Below are 26,345 nucleotides of genomic sequence, written 5' to 3' on the forward strand. Positions count from 1 at the left end.
ATTGGTAGGATATTTTGTAAAATTAGATTCAGAAGGAATTAGATGTTCCCTTTCGAAGGGAACTCAACAATACGTCATCGACGTTATGGGGAACGCCTCAGGCGTGACAGGTGTCTGAAATCACTATCAAATCACGTCAATCACATTGACCGGCGACAGCCCGTGAATCATTAGCGTGAATGATTAACGTGCGACCTGAAAGTATATAAGGGCGCCTTGCAAACATGACAAATCATCTCATCGTCTTCAGGGACTGTTTTGTCTGTAACTGCTTTGAAAATCAGGTAATTATGAAATGCTTTCAGAAGTGTGCAGACCCGTGCTCAAGATATCTGAAGCCGGGTGACACACGCGAACTGTGCATTTTTCTGTCTGGGAAGGGAGACGCGCACAGGCAGTTCTCGAGGGAACTGCCTGTACAAATTGTGATCGCGCCGGTCCCTCTTCTCGAGAGAAGAGGGTTCAGCGTCTGGATGTCACAGATAAAGCTCGCCGATCGCCTTGAGAGGGGTGTAATCCTCTCAGACGATGCGGCGGCTGACGAGAAGCTGCAATTGGATGAAGTTTAAAAAAAAAAAAAAAAAGGAAAACTTAGTCCGGCAGCAAGCGCTCTCCCGGACAAACAGGAGATGGCTGATGAGGGTGGTAATAATAAGATATTTTCCTGTATCTTCTCAGCTACCCTGCCCCGTGTATGCTGAGCTGGTGGTATTATAGAACGCGCCGCGGACAGGCTGCAGCTGCCGTGGCTGCTCGTTGGGGGAGAAATCGCTCGCGATGAGAGCGGTTTTTCCCCGGTCATAGAACCACCAGCTCAGGTGAGCCTTTCATTTCTTCCCGATCTCATACTGAGATCGAGAGGACATGGAAGAACCCATACTCTGCCTGTATCCACCAACATCAGCAGGCTAGTCTCGCTGATGTTGAGAGGATAGGAGAGCGTGGGTATGCGTCGATGGGAAAACAATCGACACTGAGAGCTCAAACCCTGCCAGTTGAATGGCAGAGCATACACGTCAGCGGGTCAGGCCGGTGCTAGCCTGCACATCATGGCGGTGTTGCAGGTACACCAGGCCAATCTGCTGGGGGATCTCGACCAGGGGGTGGGGCCCCTGAGGCGGTTACTGAGCTGCTCCGCAAATGAAAAAATGTGTGTATATATATATATATATATATATATATAGCTCTCCGGGATGGCGACGATACTGGCCACGGAGAGACATTTGTGGTTGAACCTGGCCGACATCGGGAAGAAAGAGAAAGGCTTTCTCCTCGATTCGCTGGTTTCGCCCTCTGAGCTTTTCGGCACCTCCGTGTTGGCGGTGGTTGGAAAGTTCAGAGAGGCGAAGGCGCGCTCAGCTGTATCCAGGACATACATACCGCTGAGATCCGTGTCCACGCCCAGACAGATGGGAGGGCCTGGCCTATCATGGTCCGAGGACCTTAGATAAGGCCAGAGAGCCAGTGTCACCTCTCGTGCGCCTCCTCCGTGGAGTAGTAGGTCGCAGAGGAGGCGCGACTCCCGCAAGAAGAGGGATCTGAGGGAGGTGATCCGGCACAAACGCACGTTGCGTTGGTCATGGATCATCTTCCCTGAGGGCGTGATTATATCTTAGCCCTTTCCTCTCTTCCCCGACTCCCCAGGCGCTTCTTACATCAGGCCTGAGGCTGGGCTCATGGTTAGAACAATGTTCTGATGGCCCGCCTCGGCTTGGTTAGTGAGAGTGCCTCTTTCAGGTATGTAAAGGTGGTAGACCCCATGTTCATGAAGAACTGTCTGGTGAGTCTTCACTTCGCACGCCGCAGGTGAGCTGCTGGTCTTTCAAAGAGTATTTTTTGTGATTAAAAAATAATATGTTTCTCTTTACAGACCTCGTTCCCTGTATAGAGTTATGGGGCCATGTCAAGGTAATAAGGTAAGGGAACTTTTTTGGATTATCAGGGCCCTGAAGTTCCCCGTTAGGTGGCCAGAACGATAACTATGTTAGCCTTCGGGCTATTAGCCACCTCAGGGTAGAGTAGTTGGTCTCTCTCTGATAGAATGTTTTACTTAGAGTGTTGACTGACGCTAGAGCTTCAGATAGATCTTATGTCCGGCCCATGGGACCGTTTTGACTTTTCTGAGTATTTCGCCCCTTGAGCTCTGTTGAGTTTTCATTAGGTTGAGCGTTCTGCAGCCCTTTGTATGGAATAATACAGACTATATTCTTTAGTAGGCTGTGGCTCCTCTGAGCCCTCAGATAGATCTATGCGACGTATTGTCTCGTTCCCTGTTCTCAGGGAACAAAGGTTACATTTGTAACCTGAGACGTTTTCAGTTTTCTGAGTGGGTTTTGCTGGGTTTCCTAAGAATGTTGCAGGTCATGTAAGATCATTCCGTACTAGGATTGATCAACGCCTGTTTGAACATGTACGTAGATTTCTTGTTATTACGTAAGTGCGTTGTTGCCAGAGTGTATCTCCAGGAGTTTGTCTCCCCAACATGAAAATAGTTTGAAAATGCTGCTGAATATGTAAAGTTATGTTATCTTGACAAGGCACAGGAAGTTATTAAACAATAATGAATAATACATGCAGTTAAAAATTATGCTTTAGTAAGGCAGACTTTCATTAAAGTTACAGTTTTTAATACTACAAAATGAGGTTGCACTTTATTTACAGTACGTGCACTTACGTGTAACAGTGTACTTACCTAAGAAAGCACTAGGTAATATGAAGTAACTACATGGGTTAAGGTTAAGTTTAGGGGTAGGTTCGGGGTTAGTACCTTACCCATTTATTGTAATTACTATAATAAGTACATAGTATGTACAGTCAAACCAAAAATGACCCCAGATATAATTTTTAATATTTTTTTTACTAGTGGGTGCAGGAGACTATAGTTCATTTATGTAAGTGAGGAAATCAAAATAAAGTATAAACTGTGACATATTATATCCAAAAATTCTTCATACAGTGGACTACCAGTAAAATTAATACAAATTTGGGACCAAAAATTATTCAGACACTTTGACCTGACCATGTTTTGCTTAAGAGTTTTTTCTTTAATTGCTAATGCGACCTTTTCACACCACAGACTGAACAAAATTAAGCATTGCTTGGTAATTGGTTGACCTAAATTGGTATTATCTAATTGTGTACTTATTTAAATGTAATAGCTGACAGCTATTCAACCTAATTCATTTGTGAGACAGTCTAACAGAAGAATGGGCAAAACCAGTGAAATAGCATCTGATTTGATAACTCTGAGTTCTCTTACGAGAGGTTCTCTCGTATTGCGTAAGCTAGCTTATGCTACGGGAAAGATTCATCTTTTCTGAGAAATTGAAGCCAAAAATTATCCTATAATTTTGTATCTATTGTTAACGCAGTTCAGCTGCAGCAGAGCATGAGCAGGCTAGCTAGCAGCTCATTGGCTCGCTCACAGGGAACTGCTTAAGCCTATGAGGAGACACGAATGAACTCTCGGCCAATGAGAGTCTGACCTGCTCTCATTGCGTCAGAGCCCGCCGAAACGGGCGTGGCCAGAGAGTATAAATTCGCCTCTCAGGCTGTAAATTCTGATTTTTCATCTCTTTAGCGAGGCTACACGCATCTGCTGATCCTGAGAGAAGCCGCCGTAGTGGAAAAGGCACCTTCTAGCGAGCATCTGGGAGACTGAGGAAGCCGGCCGTCTTCGCCACCTTCAGCCGTCCTGCAAGCTAGCGCCATCCGACGGATTCATATCCTCTCCCAAAAGCTTCTTGTTTTGTGTGTGTGTATCTAAAAGAGCCGAGCGTCTTTGTAAAGATGTCTCGTTTTTCCTCCTGCGGTTCTTGCCGCGCTCCCCTCGAGACTGGAGACCGCCACGTCATCTGCGCTCTCTGCCTCGGATTGGAGCACGCCGAGCTCGCCCTCGCCGATGGCGGCTGCGATCTCTGCGAATGGGCTTCTGTTGTCGACCCTGCGGGCTCGACTCGAAGCGTTACGCCGCCTCCCCCTCTCACCGCCTACGAGCGCTGAATGGGGGACGAGCCGCTTTCAGCTGTGCCAACCGCGGCTAGCTTTCTTTACTTTACAAGAGAGCTAGCCCGGCCCCACGCATACGCGTCACCGGCAAGTGGGTTTATAGTGCGTTAGTTCCGTCGAGGCCGAACTGGTCGCTGCTATCACGCCCTCTTATCTGCTCGCGCTATTAAGCCTGTGTTTTCCCCCCTAGCTCAGTGGTGGAACACAAAGCTTTTCGCGCCAGAGACCCGTGTTCGATTCCGGCTCTCGCAGATAACTTTTTTATGCAGCTCTGAGCTCTCGGCTAGCTTTCTTACGTTACAGAAAGCGGCCGCGCTCTCCCGCCTGCATATAGCGCCGCTACATAAAGCGTTTATAGTGTATCAGTTCCGCTGAGGCCGAACCTGTTTCTGCTATCACGCCCTCTTATCTGCCCGCGCTGTTATGTGTGTGTCTTTAACCCTGGCTCAGTGGTGGAACACAAAGCTTTTCGCGCCAGAGATCCGTGTTCGATTCCGGCTCTCGCAGATAATCTTTATGCAGCTCTGAGCTCGCGCCCAGCTCTCTTACGTGATAGAAAGCGGCCGCGCTCTCCCGCGCTCATGAGAAACATTCTCATTTCCGAGCATAAAGCTGGACAAATGGGTTATAGTGTGTTAGTTCCACCGAGGCGAACCTGTTACTGCTATCACGCCCTCTTATCTGCTCGCGCTACTGTTCTTGTGTCATTACCCCTGTGGCTCAGTGGTGTATCACAAAGCTTTTCGCGCCAGAGACCCGTCACAAGTCCAGCCTCTGCAGGCTAAAAATAGTCTCGTGCCCGCTTGCAGCGCTCACGTTTCTAACACGCACTTGCACGCGACGCGCGTCACAAGTGCAGCCGATTTCAGGCTATATATATATCCCGCTGCAGGCCGCTCACGTGACCAGCCTCAGCTGAGAAAAGGACGGCTATTTCTCACCATGGCTGAACCGCCATCAAGGTTTCGCCCTCTGTCAGTCCCCGTTCACACGGCTACTGCAGCAGTGTACACCGCCATCAACAAGCCGGTCTCTTTTCCCCCTTGCATGTGCACAAACGCCGTTTTCACCGCGACCCAGAGAAATCAAAAAAAAAAAAAAAAAAAAATTGCATAAAAGCCTCTTGTGTAGAAAATGTGGCCACAACACTGTGTTCACTCATACACAAAACACTGCATGTGCACAAACACCGTTTTCACGGCGACCCAGAGATATCTCAAAAAGAGCATAAAAACCTATTGTGTAGAAAATGTGCCCACAACACTGTGTTCACTCATACACAAAGCACTGCATGTGCACAAACACCGTTTTCACGGCGACCCAGAGATATCTCAAAAAGAGCATAAAAGCCTCACGTGTAGAAAATGTGCCCACAACACTGTGTTCACTCATACACAAAAGCATTTCAGTTCCTGTGTGTCTCACAGAGCCCACTCTCATAAAGCGGTTCCAACCCGCTCGAGTTTCAGAGTGCATAAGCGCGCCCACGAGCCCGTGTGCGCGTCCCACCTCTGCTCACTCTGTTACACGGCCCTTAAACTCCTCTCTGAGTGTAAGTCCCGCTGTCATAAACACTATGAGCGCGCCCGCGCGGCCCGCTGTGTGCAGCAACGGGGACCATGTATAGGGCCCTATGATTTCCGCGATCACGGAATCGCGGACGGAATTACGGAATTGGACAAATAACGCGGAATCTAGTGTTAACGCGGAATTTCGTGGAATTTTACATATTTGGATTGAAATTCTGTTTTTGTTTGGGAGAAGAACGTATGTCTGGTGAAAATGCAGACCGGGGGAAGCAAATCTGGGCGACACAACCCCTCCCGTCATTTCAGCTCCAATGACGGCATCAAAACAATGAAAGCATGGCGAAGCGGCTCTCCATGGCTCTGCTTTCCTCGGCGAAAAAGTTAAGAAACTCGACGCTATAAGCCCTCAGTACCGAGCCGAGCAGTTCGCACGTGACTTTTATGCAGTGTTTTTCACACACATAGACTAATTTGCGGCCACAAAATCAACTCCGGCCGCCACATATTGCGTTTCGTTCATTTTTTTACGTTATTTAAAACACGCGGCGTATTCTTTCCGTTGTATTTCCTTTCCCCGCTCTCCCTTCGTCTCTCTATCACTCACGCGTCTCTCTCACATACACACACACACCGCGTCTGTCTATGAGGCGCCGGAATGGACAAAAGCGAAGCGAACTCCGCGAGCGACACTGGGTGAGAGAGAGACAGAGTGTGACTTTTATTTAAACTTTAAACGAATATAATTTATTTTACTGAACAGTTTAAAGCTCATAACCATATTTTGTTGTTACTTGAAGAGTGCAGTGTCATTTGGCATCATGCAGTATTTGTCCTGAAAAGGCTACTGAGTAAATGTCTGTAATTTAAGGTCATTCCTATTTTATTTGTATACATTTTAATCATTAACTTTAAAAGCACACTCTTTTTATGACTAAAATAACAGTAAAGGGTAAAAAAAAAAGAATTCCCAAAAATTAAAACGGAAAAAACGGAATTTGGGAAAAAATAAAACGGAATTTGGGAAAAAATAAAACGGATTTCATAGGGCCCTACATGTAGCCATTCACCCCTTAGCGTTATGCTTCAAAGCGTGGGAAGCTATTCCGGGAATTTCTCAGTGGATGCTAAACACAATAAGGCTAGGCTATCGCTTACAGTTCCACCGCCGCCCTCCAGGTTTCCGAGCGTGGATAGAAACTATTGTGAACCCAGAAGCAGTGACTCTGCTCCGTTCAGAGATAGCAAAACTATTGTGCAAAAGGGCTATAGAGAGAGTTCCTCTATCTATGAGCGAGTCGGGGTTTTACGGCCGTTATTTTCTGGTTCCAAAGAAAGACGGCAGCCTCAGACCAATCTTAGACCTCAGATTTCTGAACAAAGTTCTCATGAAGAGACCGTTCAAAATGCTCACTATCAGAAAACTCATTTCACTAGATCTGAAAGATGCCTACTTTCAGATTCAGATAAATCCCCTTCACAGGCCATTCGTACGTTTCGCCTTCGAAGGCCAGGTTTATCAATACACCGTCCTCCCGTTCGGCCTATCCCTAGCACCCCGCACGTTTACGAGGTGCATGGATGCGGCGCTCGCCCCCCTGCGGAGTCAGGGGCTGCGAATACTGAACTATTTGGACGACTGGCTGATTTTGGCACAATCACAGAGGGAGCTACTCTCTCATCGTACAGTTCTCCTCGACCATCTGAAAAGTTTGGGCCTCTCTGTCAACTGGACAAAGAGCGCACTTCAACCCAGTCAGACTATCTCCTTCTTGGGTATAGAGCTAGACTCGGTCTCAATGACGGCTCGTCTGTCTACACAGCGCGCGCGCCGTGTGCAGCGTCTAGCCGCATCTTTTCAGATGAACAGACTCACACCTCTGAAAACTTTTCAGAAGGCGCTGGGTTACATGGCCTCAGCCTCCGCAGTGCTCCAGCTGGGGTTACTGCGCATGCGCCCGCTTCAGTTCTGGTTGAAGAGCAGTGTGTCTCACCGCGCGTGGACCACGGGCCGCCAGCTGATAAAGGTAACGCAGACCTGTATCACAGCTCTGCAGCCATGGACCATGACAGAATGGTTTCAGCGGGGCGTTTCCATGGGGACCTTTTCTCGCCGAAAAGTCATTTCGACAGACGCATCCAACATGGGTTGGGGTGCGGTCTGCGAGGGCTCACCGGCCTTCGGCCCCTTGTCAGCTCAGGAGAGTCTCCTCCACATAAACTGTTTGGAGATGCTGGCGGTCGAGAACGCGCTCACGCGCTTTCTGCCGCGCATTCACGGTCACCATGTGCTGATCCGTTCGGACAATATGGCTGTGGTCTCCTATCTAAACCGTCAGGGCGGAGTCAGATCCAGAATTCTCTTCCGGCTGACAGAACGCATCCTAGTTTGGTCCCAGTGTCACCTGCTCTCGCTCAGAGCGACGCACGTGCCGGGCCATCTGAACGACGGTCCAGACAGTCTGTCCAGGAACCCCATTCCCCCTGGCGAATGGTCCCTGCACACTCTTACAGTCCAAAAGCTGTGGCGAATATTCGGCAGAGCAGAGGTGGACCTCTTCGCCTCAGAAGAAAACACCCACTGCCCAATATTTTTCTCAAAACGCGAGGACGCGCTAGCCCAGACCTGGCCCAGCCGCCCGCTTCATGCATTCCCTCCGGTTTCTCTGCTACCGCAGGTGCTTCAGAGAATCAGGGAAACACGCCACTCGGTGCTCCTCATAGCCCCGCGTTGGGAAGGTCAGACTTGGTTTCCGGAGCTCACTCAGCTGTCACAGACAGCCCCGTGGCCCATTCCAGTCAGAACAGATCTCCTCTCCCAAGCTCGCGGCACGATCTGGCATCCCAACCCAGAGCGCTGGGCGCTTCATGCGTGGGTGATCAACGACTACCCGTTGCTTTGCCAGAAGGAGTGTTAAACACGATCATGCAGACTAGAGCGGCTTCTACTAGAAGGCTCTATGCGTCTAAATGGTCTGTGTTCTCTAAGTGGTGCACCGACAGAAACTTGGACCCACGGTCATGCGAGGTTCCTTCCTTGCTAGTTTTTCTCCAAGAGATGCTGGATAAGGGCTGGTCCCCTTCCACTCTCAAGGTGTATGTGGCAGCCGTCGCAGCGTTCGCTGAACCCCGGTGCGGCCAGTCACTGGGCAAAGATGGCTTAGTCATCCGCTTCCTCAGGGGAGCTAGAAGGATGAACCCCTCACGCCCCCCGTCGGTGCCGATTTGGGACCTTTCCATAGTTCTCGAAGCTATGAAAGCCCCCCCATTTGAACCGTTAAACACCGTGGAGCTCAAATACCTTTCGCTCAAGACTATCTTCCTGCTCGCGCTCGCGTCAGTGAAGCGTGTGGGGGACCTTCACGCGCTGTCCAGCAGCGCTTCCTGTCTGGAGTTTGGGCCCAATGACTCCTTAGTCGTTCTCAAACCTAGACATGGTTATGTCCCAAAAGCGATTGGTACCCCATTCAGGGCACAAGTTATTTCTCTATCGGCTCTGCCTGCATCCGATAGCGAATCTGACTCTAATCTCCTGTGTCCGGTCAGGGCCCTGAGATTATACTTTACTCGCACTGCTCCGGTCAGACGAGCTGAGCAGCTTTTTGTTTCGTTCGGTGGGCGCACCAAGGGGTTGGCAGCCTCGAAACAGACTCTGTCCAGATGGATAGTTGATGCCATTGCAGCCGCATACGCGTCAAAAGACCTGCCATGCCCTCTGGGCATCAGGGCCCATTCCACTAGAGGCATGGCCTCATCGTGGGCTTGGTCCAGCGGAATTTCCATTCATGATATTTGTGTGGCAGCAGGATGGGCTTCCCCCTCCACCTTTATCAGATTTTACAATCTGGAAGTTCCCGCCTTGCAGGCTAAACTACTAGCAGTCTAGTATGTTACAGCTCTTCTGGTTGAGCTGCACTATAGGGAGTTATTCGCGCAGACCGGTCTCGTTCGTCCCTCCTTATCATGTGCTTATGTACTTCACAAATCCCCGGCCCGCTCCGCTGGCCTTTGTCACATGTACATATTTTATTCCCACTCATAAGGGTTCCCCGGGGTCCCCCCTGGGACTCATAGTGGATGCTTAGCACGCACGGCGTTGACCAGGTGTTCCCGTAGCGTAAGCTAGCTTACGCAATACGAGAGAACCTCTCGTAAGAGAACGAATCGGTTACCTAACGTAACCTCGGTTCTCTCTAGATGAGGGAACGAGTATTGCGTTCCTGGCCGTGCTTGTGCTACTAGCGTTCTCGCTTCATTCTATGAAAACCAGAATTTACAGCCTGAGAGGCGAATTTATACTCTCTGGCCACGCCCGTTTCGGCGGGCTCTGACGCAATGAGAGCAGGTCAGACTCCCAATGAGCTGCTAGCTAGCCTGCTCATGCTCTGCTGCAGCTGAACTGCGTTGACAATAGATACAAAATTATAGGATAATTTTTGGCTTCAATTTCTCAGAAAAGATTAATCTTTCCCGTAGCGTAAGCTAGCTTACGCAATACTCGTTCCCTCATCTAGAGAGAACCGAGGTTACGTTAGGTAACCGATTCGTTCGTGTCATATTTTATTACCATTTTCTAAACTACAGGGAATAAACTGTGATAATGTGAGAAATGTTGACGGTGTCTGAATACATTTTGGTTTGACTGTACATGGGGAACAGGACTGTAAAATAAAGTGCTAACAAGATCTGAGGATTTATATATGGTTTTAGAGTGAATGTTATGGAAGAGTGAGAGAGGAGATGACTTTTAAACAGTTTATTGAGCCACACGGCAGGCAGGACAGGAGAGGGTGGGAGAGGAGGTGGACACAATCCAACAGGAGGCAATTAACAAAGCACAAAGACGTGTGGTGCTTCTCAATTCTTATTTGTGCATCCTCGTTTCCTTTCCTCACGTCTCAGCGCCACCCCCTGTAGGAAGCGAGGGAAGACTGCAAGGAAAGAAAATGAGGACGGAGGAATCTAATGAAAGCTTTTTATACATTGGAATACTTGATCACTCGAGCGTCACTTCATAGCGTCGTCAGCTGCGCTCAAAGGATCTGCCTTTATGTTGTATTAGTTTGGTTATTTAATAAATTCATATTGGGGGGCGATTTCGGATTCAGCTAATAAATAAGGAGCAGAGAACATGAGGAACAGGGGCCTCATTTATAACCGTTGCGCACGCACAAACAGGCCCTGAAAGAGGCGTACGCCACTTCTGACGAATAAGTTGTGATTTATAAAAACAAACTTGATGGGAAAATTTGCGCACCTGCACGCAAACTCTGACCCATGCGTACGAACGTTTTGGAGTTGGAGCAGTTTGGCGACACCGATGGTGAGCTGGAGTTAAATGTTTTTTTGGTCACTTTTAGACAGAAAATCTAAAGAAAATTATACATATACAGAAAGATAATAAAAATCTAATTTCACTCACCAAGCCTATCACTTGAAGCAAATATCCATCCCTTCTTATATGTCCGCGCCAGCGAGCGCGTTGGGCCGTTTAGTGAAACTGACGCATATATAGCCTATCTAATGGCAGATGAAGTAAAACCGTAAATCTTCATTATGAGTCCTAATCATAAATACATTGCTTGTTCACAATAATACTTTAACTAAATAAAAGAATGTTTTAAACTATGTTTTACTTCTGATATAAACATTTCGATTAAATATGCCATTCAATGGAGTTAAACACTTAAACTACATGAAACCATTACTGAGAAGTAACAAAAAAATATATTCATTAAATATAAATATTTGTTGTGGATGAACACTTTCCCTATGGCATGCTGTGTTTTAATGTTTTAACTACAGAGATAATGGCTAATGGCTTATCATTAGCAGATTGTCTGAGAAAAATAGTTTTGTGCAAATAATGCACAACAAGGTCTATCTGTTTCCATTAAAAATATAAATCAATTAAAAATACTATTTGGCCTGTGGAAAAGATTGAGAAAAACTTTCTCTGAAATGTATTTTACACTATTTATTTATTCAAAAACAAGACAAGGATAGGCTACTAAATTATTTTTATTAATGTAATGTGACGGCACATCCGTATTTCATATTTTCCTAATGTCTCTGATTTGCCATAATAAAGAACTAATTAATAAATAACAACTCTGTGCTTATCATGATGCCCGATAAAGAGCGCTATAGGCCCATTTCTTTTTATTTATTTATTCGGGGAGGAGACGCATATATGTGCACAATCTTCCGCTGACCGGGATTTATAAAATGAATTCTGCGCAGGGTCTGGCGTACGCACGGTTTTATAAGTCTGATTTTTGGCTTTCGGGCGCACGTACACTTTTAGTAAGGATCCTACGCACAATTTTATAAATGAGACCCCAGGTGAGCACACTCAGAACAATGAAGACTTAACGAGGGCTTAAACAAGGGGGCGTGGTCACATGAAACAAGAGGGCGTGGTCACAGGAAACAAGGAGGCTGGACGGGAAGAGCACATGGCCAACACAAACAGAGACATTGAACCAAGACAAGGCAGACAGATGAGAACCCTGACAACATAATACTTAAGTGGGAAATGATGCTTAAGGGAAACTTGCCTAGAGATAAAGTACGACTTTTAAAATTGTACTTGAAGCTTTGGGAAACCCAGCTGTCCTCTAGTGCTTAATGGTGTAACTTTCATCCAGTGAGGCGAGTTCTTTATGTAGAGCCTTACCTCTCACTGTGAGATTGGTGGAGCACTCTGCTCTTCCCAGCTGGTTCTCAGCGATGATTTTATACTCTCCCGTGTCTTTGGGTCCAACCCTGAGAATGAGCAGGGAGCACACTCCACAGGTGTTAGTTATTAAGTAGTTGGTGTTAGTGTTGAGGCTGACGTTGTCGCGGTACCAGGTGATGTGGGGTGCAGGGTTGCTTCTCACGGCACAGCTCATGTAGCACTCATAGCCTTGTGGGGCTGTGTGGATTTTCAGGGGGACCATAAACCTCGGAGGCTTCTCTAAGTTGCAGGTCTTGGACTCTGGGATGGTCAGTGTGAATTTTTCTGCAAGAGATGGAGTTTGATTAACTTGACCTTCACATGTCAGTGGGTGGGTGAAGGATCACATTGTTGCGTGTGTGCAGGCAGAGTGTCCACAGTAAACAGACACTGTAAAAAAAAATGTTGTTTCAACTTAAAAAAGTAAGTGTCCGTGCTGCCTTTGAATTTGTAAGTTTAGTCAACTTGAAATGTGAAGTTGTACTTGTGACAACTTGGATATTTGAGGTGACTAAACTTAAAATTTGAAAGCAGCACAAACACTTATTTTTTAAGTTGAAACAACCTTTTTCTACAGTGTGTGGCAGAATGTGCATAAGACCAAAGAAAGCCTATACTGTGGTTCTCAAATGGTGAGTGGCAATCCAAAAACAGGTTACAGGTCTGGTATGGTTGCGATAGAAGGGTCTAAAAGCAAACAATAGAATGAGACTAACGATATAGTGTTACCATGTAGAATTAGGGTAGCAAAATAAATCTGCTTTTTTACTTTCAACACATTGGCAGTGGAGAAACCGCTTCCCACCATTTGTTGTCGAAAGATATTAAATCAAACTGTATTTTGCGCCCAACGTCAGATACAACATCATCTCAGATATTTTACCTTTAGTACACATAGCATATTACTTTTATTTACACTTTATGGGTAAATAAAAGTATTTATAGGGCAAACAGTATCTACCATGATTTGCACTCAGTATAAATATCAGTATAAATACCTTTTATAAAATGACTGAACATACATAATGCTTGTAGTTTGAATAACCACTCCCTATATCACAAACCTTTCTTTCTTGTGATTAGCCATTTTGGTGACTCAGAAGGGGCAGACAGACCAATGTCATTTTTGGAGTAGACACGGAACTGGTATTCTCTCCCTGGCATGATGTTACAGGCTGTGAAACGGTTGTTGAAGATACGGTCTGCTACAGTGTGCCAGGTCCTCTTGGTGGAGTCTCTCTTGGTCACCGTGTAATGCAGGCGATCATCACGTTTCTCGTCTGGAGATGGTTCCCAGGAAACTGTCACCGTGCCCGGAACGTTCTCGTCCAACTCTATGGGACCTGGGGGCTTTGGTTCGTCTACATCAAAACAATCAGTAGTTCATCAGGACTGGCGGATCAAGGCTATTAGATGTACATTCCTATAGAGCAAGCGTGGTGGAGCATATTTTTTTTTTTTTTTTAACTATCTACAAATCTACACTGCCATTTAAACTTTTGGGGTTAGTAAATATTTTATTTAACAAAAGTGACAACAATGATTTTTACATTGCTTTGATACATTTCTATCAATTTTGAACTTTCTATTTATCAAAGAATTAAAAAAAGTATCACAGCTTCCATAAAAAATGTAAGCAGAACGACTTTTTTTCACATAATAATAAGATGTTACTTGAGCAACAAATCAGAATATTAGAATCATTTCTGAAGCATCATGTGACTCAGAAGATTAGAGTAATGATGCTGAAAATTCAGCTTTGCCATCTCCAGAAATAATTAAAAAAATGTATTACATTAAAACAGAAGACAGTTATTTTCATTGTAAAAATATTACTGTTTTTACAGTAAATTTTGATCAAATAAATGCAGCCTTGGTGAGCATAAGAAACTTTTGAATGGTAGTGCACATTTCACATTGTTATTTTTTGTTGAGTATGTTAAAATAGCTCTAACTGTCCCTAGCTTAATATGTGGAGACTATAAGTAAAGCCGGGCGCGATTTGGCCGTCTGAGATACATTTTGCCAATACTAAAAGAATCCTCTGATCTTAGGCTAAAATCTGAAGTCTTTGATTGTTAGTTTGACATGTTCACTGACAGCCGATTAATGACCGTTGCGATCAAATTTGACCTCAGACGAAATTCTGTCAGTGTCAGAAGATTTGACTCATTTCTTTGTAGCCACCATTCCAATCCCGCGAGTAACGCAGCTCACTGTCACCGAACGCGTCATTGATTGATGATGTAAAACTCCGGACAAGTTTTCTTGCATGCATCCCTTTTTAACGCGTCTTGACTGTCGTACAGTCTGACATTAATGACAACTGAAATCTTACAGTGTGACATGGCTTACAGCGATGATCATGTTCGTACAGTCTGACAAGCAACAATCGTAAAGGACTATTATAAATCGCACAGTGTGCATATGGCTTAAGTCATTCATATGATGATTTCCCTGAAAAGTATTCTATAAGCATTCAGTGGCTACTATACTTACAAAACATTGATCTGATTGTTTGAGAATTCTGACCAGCCCAACATAGCAACACGGTTTGACCAATGGTGTGAATTGGGGGCGTGGCTGTTTTGAAACCAGTGACAGACTGGGACCATTTAGGAACACAATTTTTCCGTTTAGTGATGCTACAGTTGTGCCACAGAAATCACAAACTATGTTTAAATGATTTAAGATGGTATCTTAAAGATGATCAAATACACACTGGTTCCCTCATTTTACCTGTAACTCTAATCTCAATACTGAAGGTCTCTTGTCCCACAATGTTCTTTACTAGGATGGTATAGATTCCTGTATCGTTACGTTCTGCAGATGGGATCAGGATCTGAGAGCCCCCCTCAGCATTGCTAATAGTGACACGTTTGGACACAGGGACACCATCTTTAAGCCAGATGACGTCAGGCCAAGGGGAAGCCTGTAAAAAAAAAAAGTAATATATAATAGGACATGTATCGGACATGTGGCCTAAGCAAAACATAGTTTTCATGAGGGGAGTTGGAAGGATCTGAAAAGTGAATGGGGAGGGAGCACATTATAGCCTGGCTCATGAATACTAATTAGGCTAAATAACGGTCAGCAAGTAGTCCCAAATGATTTGCTGATGCAAGTTGAGAGTACATTTTTGATCAGGGGATCGAGGATGTGTAACAGAATTCTACACAACAGCGGTTACATTTTTTTTTCGCTTCGTACCACAGGCAATATATTATGATTGTCTCCCAAAAAGTGACTTATAAGACTTATATATCATAGTAATAAAGGTTGCTACACCCCTGGTTTGGTCTCTAAAAGCATGATTTTAGTATTGCTCATTACCTCAAAGTTGATAGTGACTCGTGCAGAATTTCCTGCTCTGACCACCATGAAACTCTTGATCTTAGCATCTGTGAATCTTGGTCTCACTGAGAAAAAATATTGCATTAATGGCGTGACATATTCGCACAGTGATGGAAAATGAGAGGTAGATCAATTTGCATTGCTGGCCATATAGACCAGTTGATGCTACTCACCTGGAGGAGGCATAGCCAAAATGTAGTTGTCCAACTCTTGTGGCTCTCCCTCTCCACCTTCATTGGCGGCGACCACTCTAATCCAGTACATGGCCATTGATTTCATTCCCTTTACAGTGTAGGTGCTCATGATGATGGCATTTGAGTTGCATCGATCCCACTCTGGGTTCTCAGTAGGTCTGATTTCGACAAAGTACCCCTTGGCCTCATCCTGAACCCCAGGGTCTACTTTTGGTTTAGTCCAAGACAAGGACAAAGTATTGTAGGTGGAGTCCGTGACTTTAAGGTCAATGACTTTACCAGGGGGTTCTGATAGGATATTGAGAAAAAAGCATTTGCATGAGCAAATTTTGAAAGATTATAAGAGAAAATAGGGAGAAGTGCAAATTAAGTTCAAGTGCAAATTAGCTTGTTATTCCAAAAAGTCTGACGTAAATCCAATATTTTTGCATATCTTTGAGGGGAGGCCATGGTTAATTTTTCAAAATGCACAGCCTTGAGAATACTTTTGCTGAATCTTCTCTTTTTGAAGATAATGAGCTGAGAAATGACTTACTTTTTGGATCTCTTGCGAACACAAATTCTGAAGGGTGACTTGCTTCACCAGCTCCAGATATGTTGATGGCGGACACACGGAATTCATACTCCATTCCTTCAACTACATCTTTTACAGCATATTTCTTTGCTGTGGAGGGTTATTGACAGGTTAAACATTACTATCAGACAGTAGTTCACAGTAATTTGTGTAGAAATGTGAGAAACCAACCTTGGATTGGCTGGTCTGTTGGATTGACTTGGCCCCACAAGTTGCTGCCCTTCTTGCGTTTCTCTAAGTTATAACCTAAAATATTGGTTCCTCCGGTGTTGGACGGGGGAGTCCATGTCAGGTTGATGCAGTCTTTGAAGGCACTGGCTACTTTAGGACTAGATGGCTGACCAGGATATGCTAGAAAGAAACACAGTTGACAGGTTTTGACCTTCTGAAATAGTCTGGATGGTGACTGATAAGCACAGAAGTACCTCAGAGATTTTTTTTTTGTAAGTCACCTTTAGTTCCAGCCTGCACATCCTCTGTTTCCATCAGTTCACTGGTGCCTTCATCACTCTGGGCTCTGATTCGGTAGCAGTATCTCCTTCCATGGTCAACATCAGTGTCTTTATAGTGGGCTTCACCTGGAATCTGGCCTATTTTTTTCCATGTGTTGCGTCCAATTTGGTTGCGTTCAAGTATGTAATGTTTAATAGGGCAACCACCATCATCTTTTGGTGGTCTCCACTTGATCTCGATGCTGTTGGAAGATGCTTCAATGATCTCCAGAGGTCCAAGTGGGATGGTAGGTTTATCTAAATGAGGTAAAAACTTGAACTTTGGTATATGCTGAACAAAATGGTGTATAAACTTGTTACCAATCTGTGCTACATTCTTATACTGCCTGTTTAATTAGTTAGCTTTTTTTACTTACCAAGTACAACTAGGCTAGAAAGGGCTTCCACTGTGCCAAACTCATTTTTGATTTTGATTTTGATTTCCCCAGTGTCTTTACGCTGTAATTTGGTGAGAAGCAGACGGCTTTCACCCTCTGAAATCTCAATCTTGCAGTGAGTGTCTGGCATGAGCTCCTCACCATCTTTGTACCACTGAACTTTGCATGGCTCACGGCCAATAAAAGGAACTTTAAAGGTGGCTTTCTGATTGTGTTTGATCACAATTGGTTTTGAAAATACTTCAATTTCCTTTGCATCGAATCTTGGTGGATCTGAACACACAAACAGAATTATAAGTATAAACGTGAAATTCATAACATTTGCATATGCATTAGCACAAATTAGCAAATGTTAGAATACAAACCTTCAACTGCAATCTCACACTCGGTTTTACGCCCATCAGCCTCAAATCGATATTTTCCAGCAAATTCTTCTGTTACTTTGTCAATTTTCAGTTTGTGAAGGACTCCGTCTTTACTGATGGTTATACCCTCAGTGCCTTCAGCAATCTACAGAGAAAAGTAAAAAACAGTGTATATGTGTTTACACACACCATGGGCCAGATTTACTACCAGCTTGCGCCAGCACAAATCCTCTTTTGGCATTAAAAAACTACTGTCATGATTTACTAAAGACACACACTGTGAAAAATGAACGCTGAAAAGCTGTGGACAGGGTTATTTTTGCTGCTGACCTTATTGAGAATGCATTTGTAGGACTTTCCCTTTCAGACGCAAAATTTATGGAAGGAGAGTATTTAATTGAATCATGCAAGGTTTGCGCTAGTCAATTTACTGGTATTTGCACCATTATTTATTGGGCCAAAAAAAGCATGTCTTAAAACAGACGCTAATTTGCGCAGCTCTTCGTAGATTTCGTTGGCCATTATGGAAATGATACGGCTGCATCTGTGTTCTTTAATTTGCTCGTCGTCAGTAGATCATGCGCAGAACTTTCCACTCCCGTGTGTGGAACACACTTCCACACACTTGTGCTCACATGCTAATTTGCCCTGTTTAGTAAATCTGGCCCCATATGTCATGTTATACTTTATAAACATATAATATGGCATCTTTATACCTCGTCGCCATCTTTGGACCAGACACCCTCACAGTCAGCACTGAGTTTGCAGACCAGTTCAGCCGCCTCTCCCAAAATAGCTTTGCAGTCTTCCAGCCCAGCAGAAAAGTAAACACCAGGATCTACAGGTGATTTGTGTAAAAAAAAAAAAAAAAAAAAATAGATGCATGGGAATTAGTTTTGATTATTGTTGATTATTTGATTTTGATTTATGGGTCAGATGACCATTGTCTCGGTATCATCTTCTGTGCTGACTTACAATCTGTATCTTCTTAGAACCCATGTTATGATGATAATGATAATTATGAAGCATTTCTGAAGGGCCGCTACACATTTCAACTGACTTATTTCGAACTGCATTGTACAGTCATTCTTTTCATTACAATAGTCCATAATTATAATTTTTGGGTTAAGTTGTTTAGTTGAGATAATTCTCTGAATTAGCAGTCACTAACTATTCAACAACTTCACCACTACGGGGTGTACACAAATAATTGAAACCTTTGCTTTTGGTTGTATTATCAAATATTGTTGCTTTTCTAATGACAATTAGAATACTTTCCAGTTCTTTTTCCATTTTGTATTGTTTATTCTCTGGATGCCATCCAAATGGAATGTGTTCTTGTGGTGAATTTGCTCTAAAATCTCCTGGTAAATGATTGAGTCACTTTCGTGTGAAGAATGCCAAGTGTTTTGGCAATTAATAATCTTCCTGGTATGACTTCTGTTTGAATCTTCGGGTCTTCTAAGGCACATCAGATCTTTGTCTTCTCATAATTAAAGTTTGTGAGGTCATATTAGGTTGCATTTATTATTATCATGTCCCGGTTCCTCTGATTAGTGAGCGAGGTGATTTGCCTTTAAGATGAGCAAGCGTGGTGAGGACAATACAAGCGCATACTGATATACACAAACAGCAGACACACAAACGGTGCATTAGAAATATCTGGCACACTGCAGACTGGGTGGATACTATTTTTTTAAACCAATTTATTATTGAATCTTACAAGAAAACAGACATTTTTTCACAAAGGTATTGGTCCCCTCTCCATTTCATTCATTTAAAGGAATAGTTTACTCCGAGATGTCACTCCAAACCTATATAATATACACAAGTACAAATCAATCCAAAACAGAAACTTCAAAATTAATGAATTAATCAATTAATTAAAACATAAAAAAATTAAATAAAATAAAAAATGATATCCAGTAGTGTATGTGAGCATTCTTTCAAAATTATTTTGTCTACCACAGAAATAAATAACAGCATACAGGTTTGGAATGACATGAGGGTGAGTAAATAATTACAGAATGTTAATTTTTGGCTGAATTATTCCTTTAATAAACAAAGTTATCCAACACCCACTCGCACCCAATGTGCAAAAAATATCTCCCGCCTACTCAAATCAACTGAGCTTGCTCATCAGATATGCCTTCACAATGTTTCAACAAGCATATTTTCTGAAGAAACTGCTGATATGAATATATGCTGCTTACAAACCCAGTTCTATAGCTATTGAAACCGAGGGTATGATCTTTAAATGAAGAGGGCTTGGGACAGTGGATCTGACAAAGTTTCTCAATGAAAAGTTATCCAGGAAGCCGTAAAGTCTGTGGTAAGATGTTTGGTCCTGCAGAAATAAGACCCAAAACATAAAGCATGTCTAATAGTTGAATTAAAGCTAAACTATTAAAAAAAGAGACATAAATCCTTTGGGGATGCTGTGGTAGTGCGACAATTAAATGTTTAATAACCATCCACTCAAGTTTTCAAATGAACAATGTGCAAAAATGTCTCCATAATTATGTAAAAAACTTGGAATAGGAAGTGTTTGGATAACTTTGTTTCAGATTGTGTGATTGAATTATAGATTCAGATCTCCAGAGTTATTCCTGATTGTTCTGAATCACTGTAAATAATGACATTGCTTCCATGCAACTGTCACTGAAAACCCAAAACATCTCTTACCAACAACTGCATCCGGAACCTGTAGGCCATGTTTTTTACGGCCTGAACGCTTGCCAGCTTTTGCTGACTCATCCTTTTCATCTTCAGCACCTTTTTCTTCCCCTGTAGCTTCAGTGCTGCCCCCTGTTGGGCCTCCGGGACCTGGTGGCTTCCCAGGTCCTGGTGGGTCCCCAGAACCTGATGGGCTGCCAGAACCTGATGCGCTACCGGACCCGGTTGGGTTCTCGGAACCTGAAGGGTTGTCAGAACCTGACGGGTTTCCTGAACCTGATGGGTTACCGGAACCTGATGGATTACTGGAACCTGATGGGTTGCCAGACCCTGATGGGGTTTCCTTATCTGATGGGTTACCTCCACCTTCAATCATGCCATTTGGTCAGATGTGAAGCATTTTGAAGATTGACATCAATATAATAAAGAGGGTTGAAAAGAACATTTAGGATAAAAAGAAGAACACACAACAAACAAGAACATTTAAGAGAACAGTGACAAAAACAACCACAAAAAATGCAAACAATGAACATTTTCAGAGGTCCAGCCTCTAAACGTGCTTTAGAGTGAGTGTATGTATTTTGTTTCTGTTGTGTCATGAAGGGTTATTCCACCCACAATGAAATCTCATTGGTCCAAAATCCTGCTACACATATCTGTGTATTAAGCATATTATATATTATAAATCAATTTATCAAGATTTATATGCCATAGTACTATTAATGACTATTTTTTTACAAGAAAGTTTCCTGAAAATTCCAGAAAAAGTTTCCAGAACAAAAATACTGCACAACCAATCAGAACATGATGTTATGCAGAGCTTGATATGTGGCCAATGAGATTTCACAGTGGGCGGGGCTACCCAGTGTGGCACCACAGATATAGAAACCAAACAACCAGAATATTGCTTTCGAAACGTTACACACTGACTCTGAAAAACACTGACACACCACACAAAAACACACAATACAGGTACACGAACAACAAATAAATGAAACAAACAAACAAATAAACAAACAATAAAGACAGACAAACCGAGCAGCACATTAAGCTGGTTTGCGAATTTGTGTGGTAGAATATACATTTTGAAAAATGTTAATTTTATCGAACATTCGATGATGGAGAAAATGAAAAAGATTTATTTTTTGATGTAGAGTTTTTAGTTTTATGTTGTCATTTTACTGGTTCATATTATTGGAAATTGCATTAGTCTCTCCTCTCCTCTGTTAAAAGTAGTACTACTTAAATATACACATTAATTAATTACTGAATATTAATAATCATGCTTAAATAATTATTATTTTTAAAAAAGTTAATTCACATCAAATGTTCTGTTAAGATTGTATCAGTCATTCAAGAAACAAAAATGTTTGTGTTACTGTTGATACTTAATGGAAAAGACAATTTTTAGTTAAAAACACTATTTAGTTTCTGTAATCATTTTAATATGAGCTGGATTTAGTGTGTTCATCCCACACTCTTACCAATCACCGTGTCTGGTATCAGTGGGCCTTGTCTTACACGGGTACGGCCCACAGCTTCCCCTTCCTGCTTACAATGCTCCTTGTTTACATCTGGAACTGGGCTGGGTGTGTTTGAGTTTCCTATCATGATTTTTGATGTAAACTGTAAATTAATCAACATAGGATGTGTAACGATTTGATTGTGTGTGTGTGTGTGTGTGTGTGTGTGTGTGTGTGTGTGTGTGTGTGTGTGTGTGTGTGTGTGTGTGTGTGTGTGTGTGTGTGTGTGTGTGTGTGTGTGTGTGTGTGTGTGTGTGTGTGTGTGTGTGTGTCCAACTTGAGCTAAAAACACCTGCAGGATGTAGGTGTGTTATGATGATAACCGCTTATGTTTGTGCAGAGTAACATCCGCTTATAAGCAAACAGAAAGTTGTGCAAAGATGTGCACAAAACTAAGTTATATTGCAAAAGCCTGTTAAATGATGGCAAACAAGTTTTTAAAAGGGTATCAAAATTGCTGTTGATTTTAGAGTTGAATAGCTTATGTATAATGTATATGTATGTATATAGCTTTGTTTCAAATTACATAACATTAAATAATATATATGACAGTATGATCGTAGACTTTTACATTATCAAAACAAATTACTTCAAATAAATGCTGTTTTTAACTTTCTGATTCTAATTCATCAAAAATATTTCTGAAGGATCGTGTGACACTGAAGACTGGAGTAATGATGTTGAAAATTCAGCTTTGCCATCACAGAAATAAATTACATTTTAAAATATATTTAAATTGAAAACATTTTAAATTGTAACAATCTTTTACAATATTGCTGTTTTAACTGTATTTTTGGTCAAAATTAAATTAAAAATGTCAAGATGATTCTGTTTTCTGTAAGAACCAACCACTTTTGCCATGTTTCAGTACATATTTTAAAAATTAGAGATAAAAGCGAGAAGAAATCTAGCGTATATATGTTTTGTTTCTCCTTGTATAATCCTTGTATAATTTCTTACCTATAACAGTCTCGGGTACAAGAGGTCCTGCTCGCTGACGCTTTTTTTCTTCTTCGTCACCTCCTCCATCACCACCGCTTCCACCAGAGCCATCAGCTCCTCCAGCCCCACCAGCAGCTCCAGCTCCACCAGCACCACCGGCTCCTCCAGGACCACCAGCTCCATCAGCTCCACCCGCCCCTCCAGCTCCACCGGCTCCTCCAGCTCCATCAGCTCCACCGGCTCCTCCAGCTCCATCAGCTCCACCCGCCCCTCCAGCTCCACCGACTCCTCCTGCTCCATCCACCCCTCCAGCTCCACCGGCTCCTCCAGCTCCACCGGCTCCTCCAGCACCTCCAGCCCCACCGGCTCCTCCACCTTCTCCGGTACCAGTAGCTCCTGTAGCCCCCACCGCTCCTACCGCCCCTGCAGCTCCACCTCTACCTCCAGCTCCAGCCTTCTCAAGCATTGCTGCCTGTGCAGCCATTGCAGCACTTGCCGCAGCCCCCGCCGCAGCAGATTGCTCAGCACTCAGGCCTTCACTTAAGGCCTTGAGTTCAGCCTGCTTCCTGGCCTCTTCCTGAGCTTTGGCTTTGGCTTTAGCTGCTGCAGCCCGTGCCGCTGCATCTGCCGCGGCTTTAGCATCGGCCTCAGATACACCTTTGGCTTTAGCTGCAGCAAGAGCATCCTCTGAAGCTTTAGCAGCAGCTGCGGCCGCGGAAGATGCAGCCGCCTGAGCGGCCGCTTTTGCTGCTTCGGCTTCAGCTGCAGCTTTAGCTTTGGCTTCAGCTTGAGCTGCCTCTCGTTCAGCCTGGAGTTTTTTAGCTGCCTCCAAAGATTCTGCCATCTCTTTCTTGTGCTTCTCAGCCTGCTCAGCAGCAATCTTCTGCAAGTCATCTCCAGCTCCGCCTGCCTGAGTGGTTTTACGGGCTTTCTTCTTGCCCTTTGTTGCTGGATCTTTGTCAGCTGGTTTGGAAACAATATTACCAACAGATTCAGATAGTGCTTATTTCATTTATTAAGGATTTACATTATGTTAATTTGACACAATTGATTATTAAAAAAAAAAAAAAAAAAAAAACTTTATTTGTGGACAAATTTTGAAAATATTGACATATGCAATTATTTGTGATTTATTTGAATACCTAATCAACAAATCAAAATTTGATTCGATTTTTTTAAATAATTGACAAACATATGTTCTAATAAAAGGGCTGTGATCATTTGTGATTGATTATTAATCTGCATATCATGCAATTATTAAAATTATTTTTCCATTCATATTAGACAGCCCAGTTGTCTAATAGAACGGCAGTCAATTTAAATTTGACTGTAAATTTAGTACAATTTGGGGACTCACTTGCAAATAATAATATATAAGATAATTTGCTATTAATTTAAAGTGCCCCTATCATGCTATTTTAAAGGATTCTAATTTTGTTTTGGAGCTCTCCTACAACAGGTTTACATGCATAACAGTTTAAAAAACAGTTTAATTTTCTCATAATAAACATTTCACCTCACCACATTTTTAAATGATTCTTAAACGACTCGAAGGATGAATCAATCTCTCTAAATCCCTCCTTTCCACGAGGCTACTCTGCTGTGATTGGCCAGACGCCCCAGTCTGTTACGACTGGTCTACCGCTTTCAGCACTTGATGAAAGCTAAACTCCCATTACTATTACTGAACTTCAGCTTCGGAGGCTTCCTCCATCCTCAGCGATTGTACACACTGTGTACTCAACCCGAATGTGTATTCAACTCGAACCTCCATCACAAGGACGACTTGAGCAGGACGTTTTTTTACTCAAAGTAGTAAGAACAACAATCTGCATTAAAAGACAGTTAGGTAATAGTGGGCCCACAGCTGATTTGCAGAACTATTTCAGTAAGACAGTAACGTGAGATAGCCGGTTAGCCGGAAACTTACACAATATAAAACACAAAACTACATATTTTGAGTACTCGGTAGAAAATATATACATCAATAATTATTCATACTTATTGGGTACTGACCAACACATTCTCATCCTTTGGCGTCATATGGTTGACGCCATATGACATTTCGTCGAAATCTTACGCACATGGCATCCTTTAGCGTCAATATAACACGCACTGTTTTGGGTAGGTTTAGGTCTGGGGTAGGGTTACGGTTATGACGCCTTGGGATCTGCGTCTCATATTGACGCTAAAGGATGCCATGTGCGTCGGATTTAGACGAGCGTCACCTGTATGACGCCTTGGGTTCTGTGTCTCATATTGACTCTAAAGGATGCCATGTGCGTAAGATTTCGACGAAATGTCAAAAGCGTCACATGTATGACGCCTTGGGATGAGAACGGGCTGGTACTGACCTATCTTTCAAGAGCAAGCGTTTTACGAATCCCGCGTTGAACTCCAAGATTTGAAAAGCATTCGTCAGTAAAATTATGCGTTTGAGGTTGGGTCAAGTTGTTTGTGGGTGGACAATGTACAACATAGACGGGCATTGTGCAAATGTCTTATCTAGTGACGTGTAACCGTAACGCAGTGGGATTCGAATTACAGACGACTCGTTTAAACAGTTCAGAATCGATTATTTCTTTTGGGAGACAATAACTTTATTTATCGTGAACTTTCGACTTTACAACTTTGCAGAACGTTTACATTCACAAACAGCTATATTACACACTGGATGAAAGGGAATATTTGAAAAACCATAATAAGGGCACTTTAATTAATTAACGCATGATGATGTATTTATTTTGATTACATTTTTATTAATTGACAGAACTTTTTTCTAATAATTGAAAAAAAAGGATGTACTTACCTTCTATAATCAGCCAAGCACTGCAAGACTTAATGCCGGCTAGAGCAGCATAGATTCCAGCATCCAAAGGCATACAATCAATGATTCTCAGACGGTGGATCAGTTTATCCTCTGAAGAAGTAATCTCATATTTTTCATTGTTAGGGAGAGGTGTATTTTTTAGGGTCCAAACTATCTCATTAATGGGCTGAGTTAAGACACACTCGAAGATGGCATCCTCTCTCTCCTGGGCCGTCACCTCCTTAATCTTCAGGGCAAAGTCCACAGGGGGAACTGTGTGTTAAATATGGATAAACACACATCAGTCAATCCATGATGGCATTATGCATTCCGTGAGAGCACTGCTAAAAAGACCGGCGAAGCTGTTCACCACAGTATGTAGTGTTTTGGATGCTGGTGTACTGGTGTCTCCACTAGGCTCCATTTTCAATGGAAATACACTAGTAAAAAATGTGCTTAGGGTATAAATATTAGTATAATGTAGAGTAGAAGCAAAAAAAAACCAAGCATATGACAAATAAACAAATGTGCTGTGAAAACGTACTCTTGAAATCCGTTGAAAAGATATTGACACCCTCAACATCCACTTGATAGATTCCTGCATCTTCTGGATTGAGATTTTTAACAGTGAAGATATACTTCTTGCCAACTTGTTTTAGACCGTGTTTCATATCTCCTTCAGCTTCTTTGGTGAATGGAATCATGACACCATCCTGAACAAAAGGAAAAAAAAAAGCATGAATGCATTGCATCTAAAAAAATTA

The 26,345-nt window shown here is 43.0% G+C and overlaps 1 protein-coding gene across 2 annotated transcripts in view; it reads right to left on the minus strand.

Annotated features, from left to right (window-relative positions):
• igfn1.1 (immunoglobulin like and fibronectin type III domain containing 1, tandem duplicate 1) overlaps positions 1-26,345 on the minus strand; it is a 40,322-nt gene that overhangs the window by 474 nt on the left and 13,503 nt on the right. The window contains exons 10-25 of one of the 2 annotated variants that reach the window (XM_056270485.1): positions 26,126-26,294; positions 25,582-25,854; positions 22,791-23,735; positions 21,792-21,911; positions 20,317-20,673; positions 18,348-18,469; positions 17,632-17,776; positions 17,246-17,539; positions 16,830-17,126; positions 16,549-16,728; positions 16,339-16,467; positions 15,783-16,091; positions 15,589-15,674; positions 14,995-15,187; positions 13,320-13,616; positions 12,214-12,540 (exon numbers count right to left, since the gene is read on the minus strand). In XM_056270485.1, the coding sequence (XP_056126460.1) occupies positions 12,214-12,540; positions 13,320-13,616; positions 14,995-15,187; positions 15,589-15,674; positions 15,783-16,091; positions 16,339-16,467; positions 16,549-16,728; positions 16,830-17,126; positions 17,246-17,539; positions 17,632-17,776; positions 18,348-18,469; positions 20,317-20,673; positions 21,792-21,911; positions 22,791-23,735; positions 25,582-25,854; positions 26,126-26,294 (4,243 nt within the window). The remainder of the gene's footprint in view (positions 1-12,213; positions 12,541-13,319; positions 13,617-14,994; positions 15,188-15,588; positions 15,675-15,782; positions 16,092-16,338; positions 16,468-16,548; positions 16,729-16,829; positions 17,127-17,245; positions 17,540-17,631; positions 17,777-18,347; positions 18,470-20,316; positions 20,674-21,791; positions 21,912-22,790; positions 23,736-25,581; positions 25,855-26,125; positions 26,295-26,345) is intronic. The other variant, XM_056270484.1, reaches the window with a different exon arrangement.

Source organism: Rhinichthys klamathensis, unplaced genomic scaffold (assembly GCF_029890125.1).
Source record: "Rhinichthys klamathensis goyatoka isolate OS25496 unplaced genomic scaffold, OSU_Roscu_1.1 h1tg000303l_1, whole genome shotgun sequence".
Taxonomy (NCBI): Eukaryota; Metazoa; Chordata; class Actinopteri; order Cypriniformes; family Leuciscidae; genus Rhinichthys; species Rhinichthys klamathensis.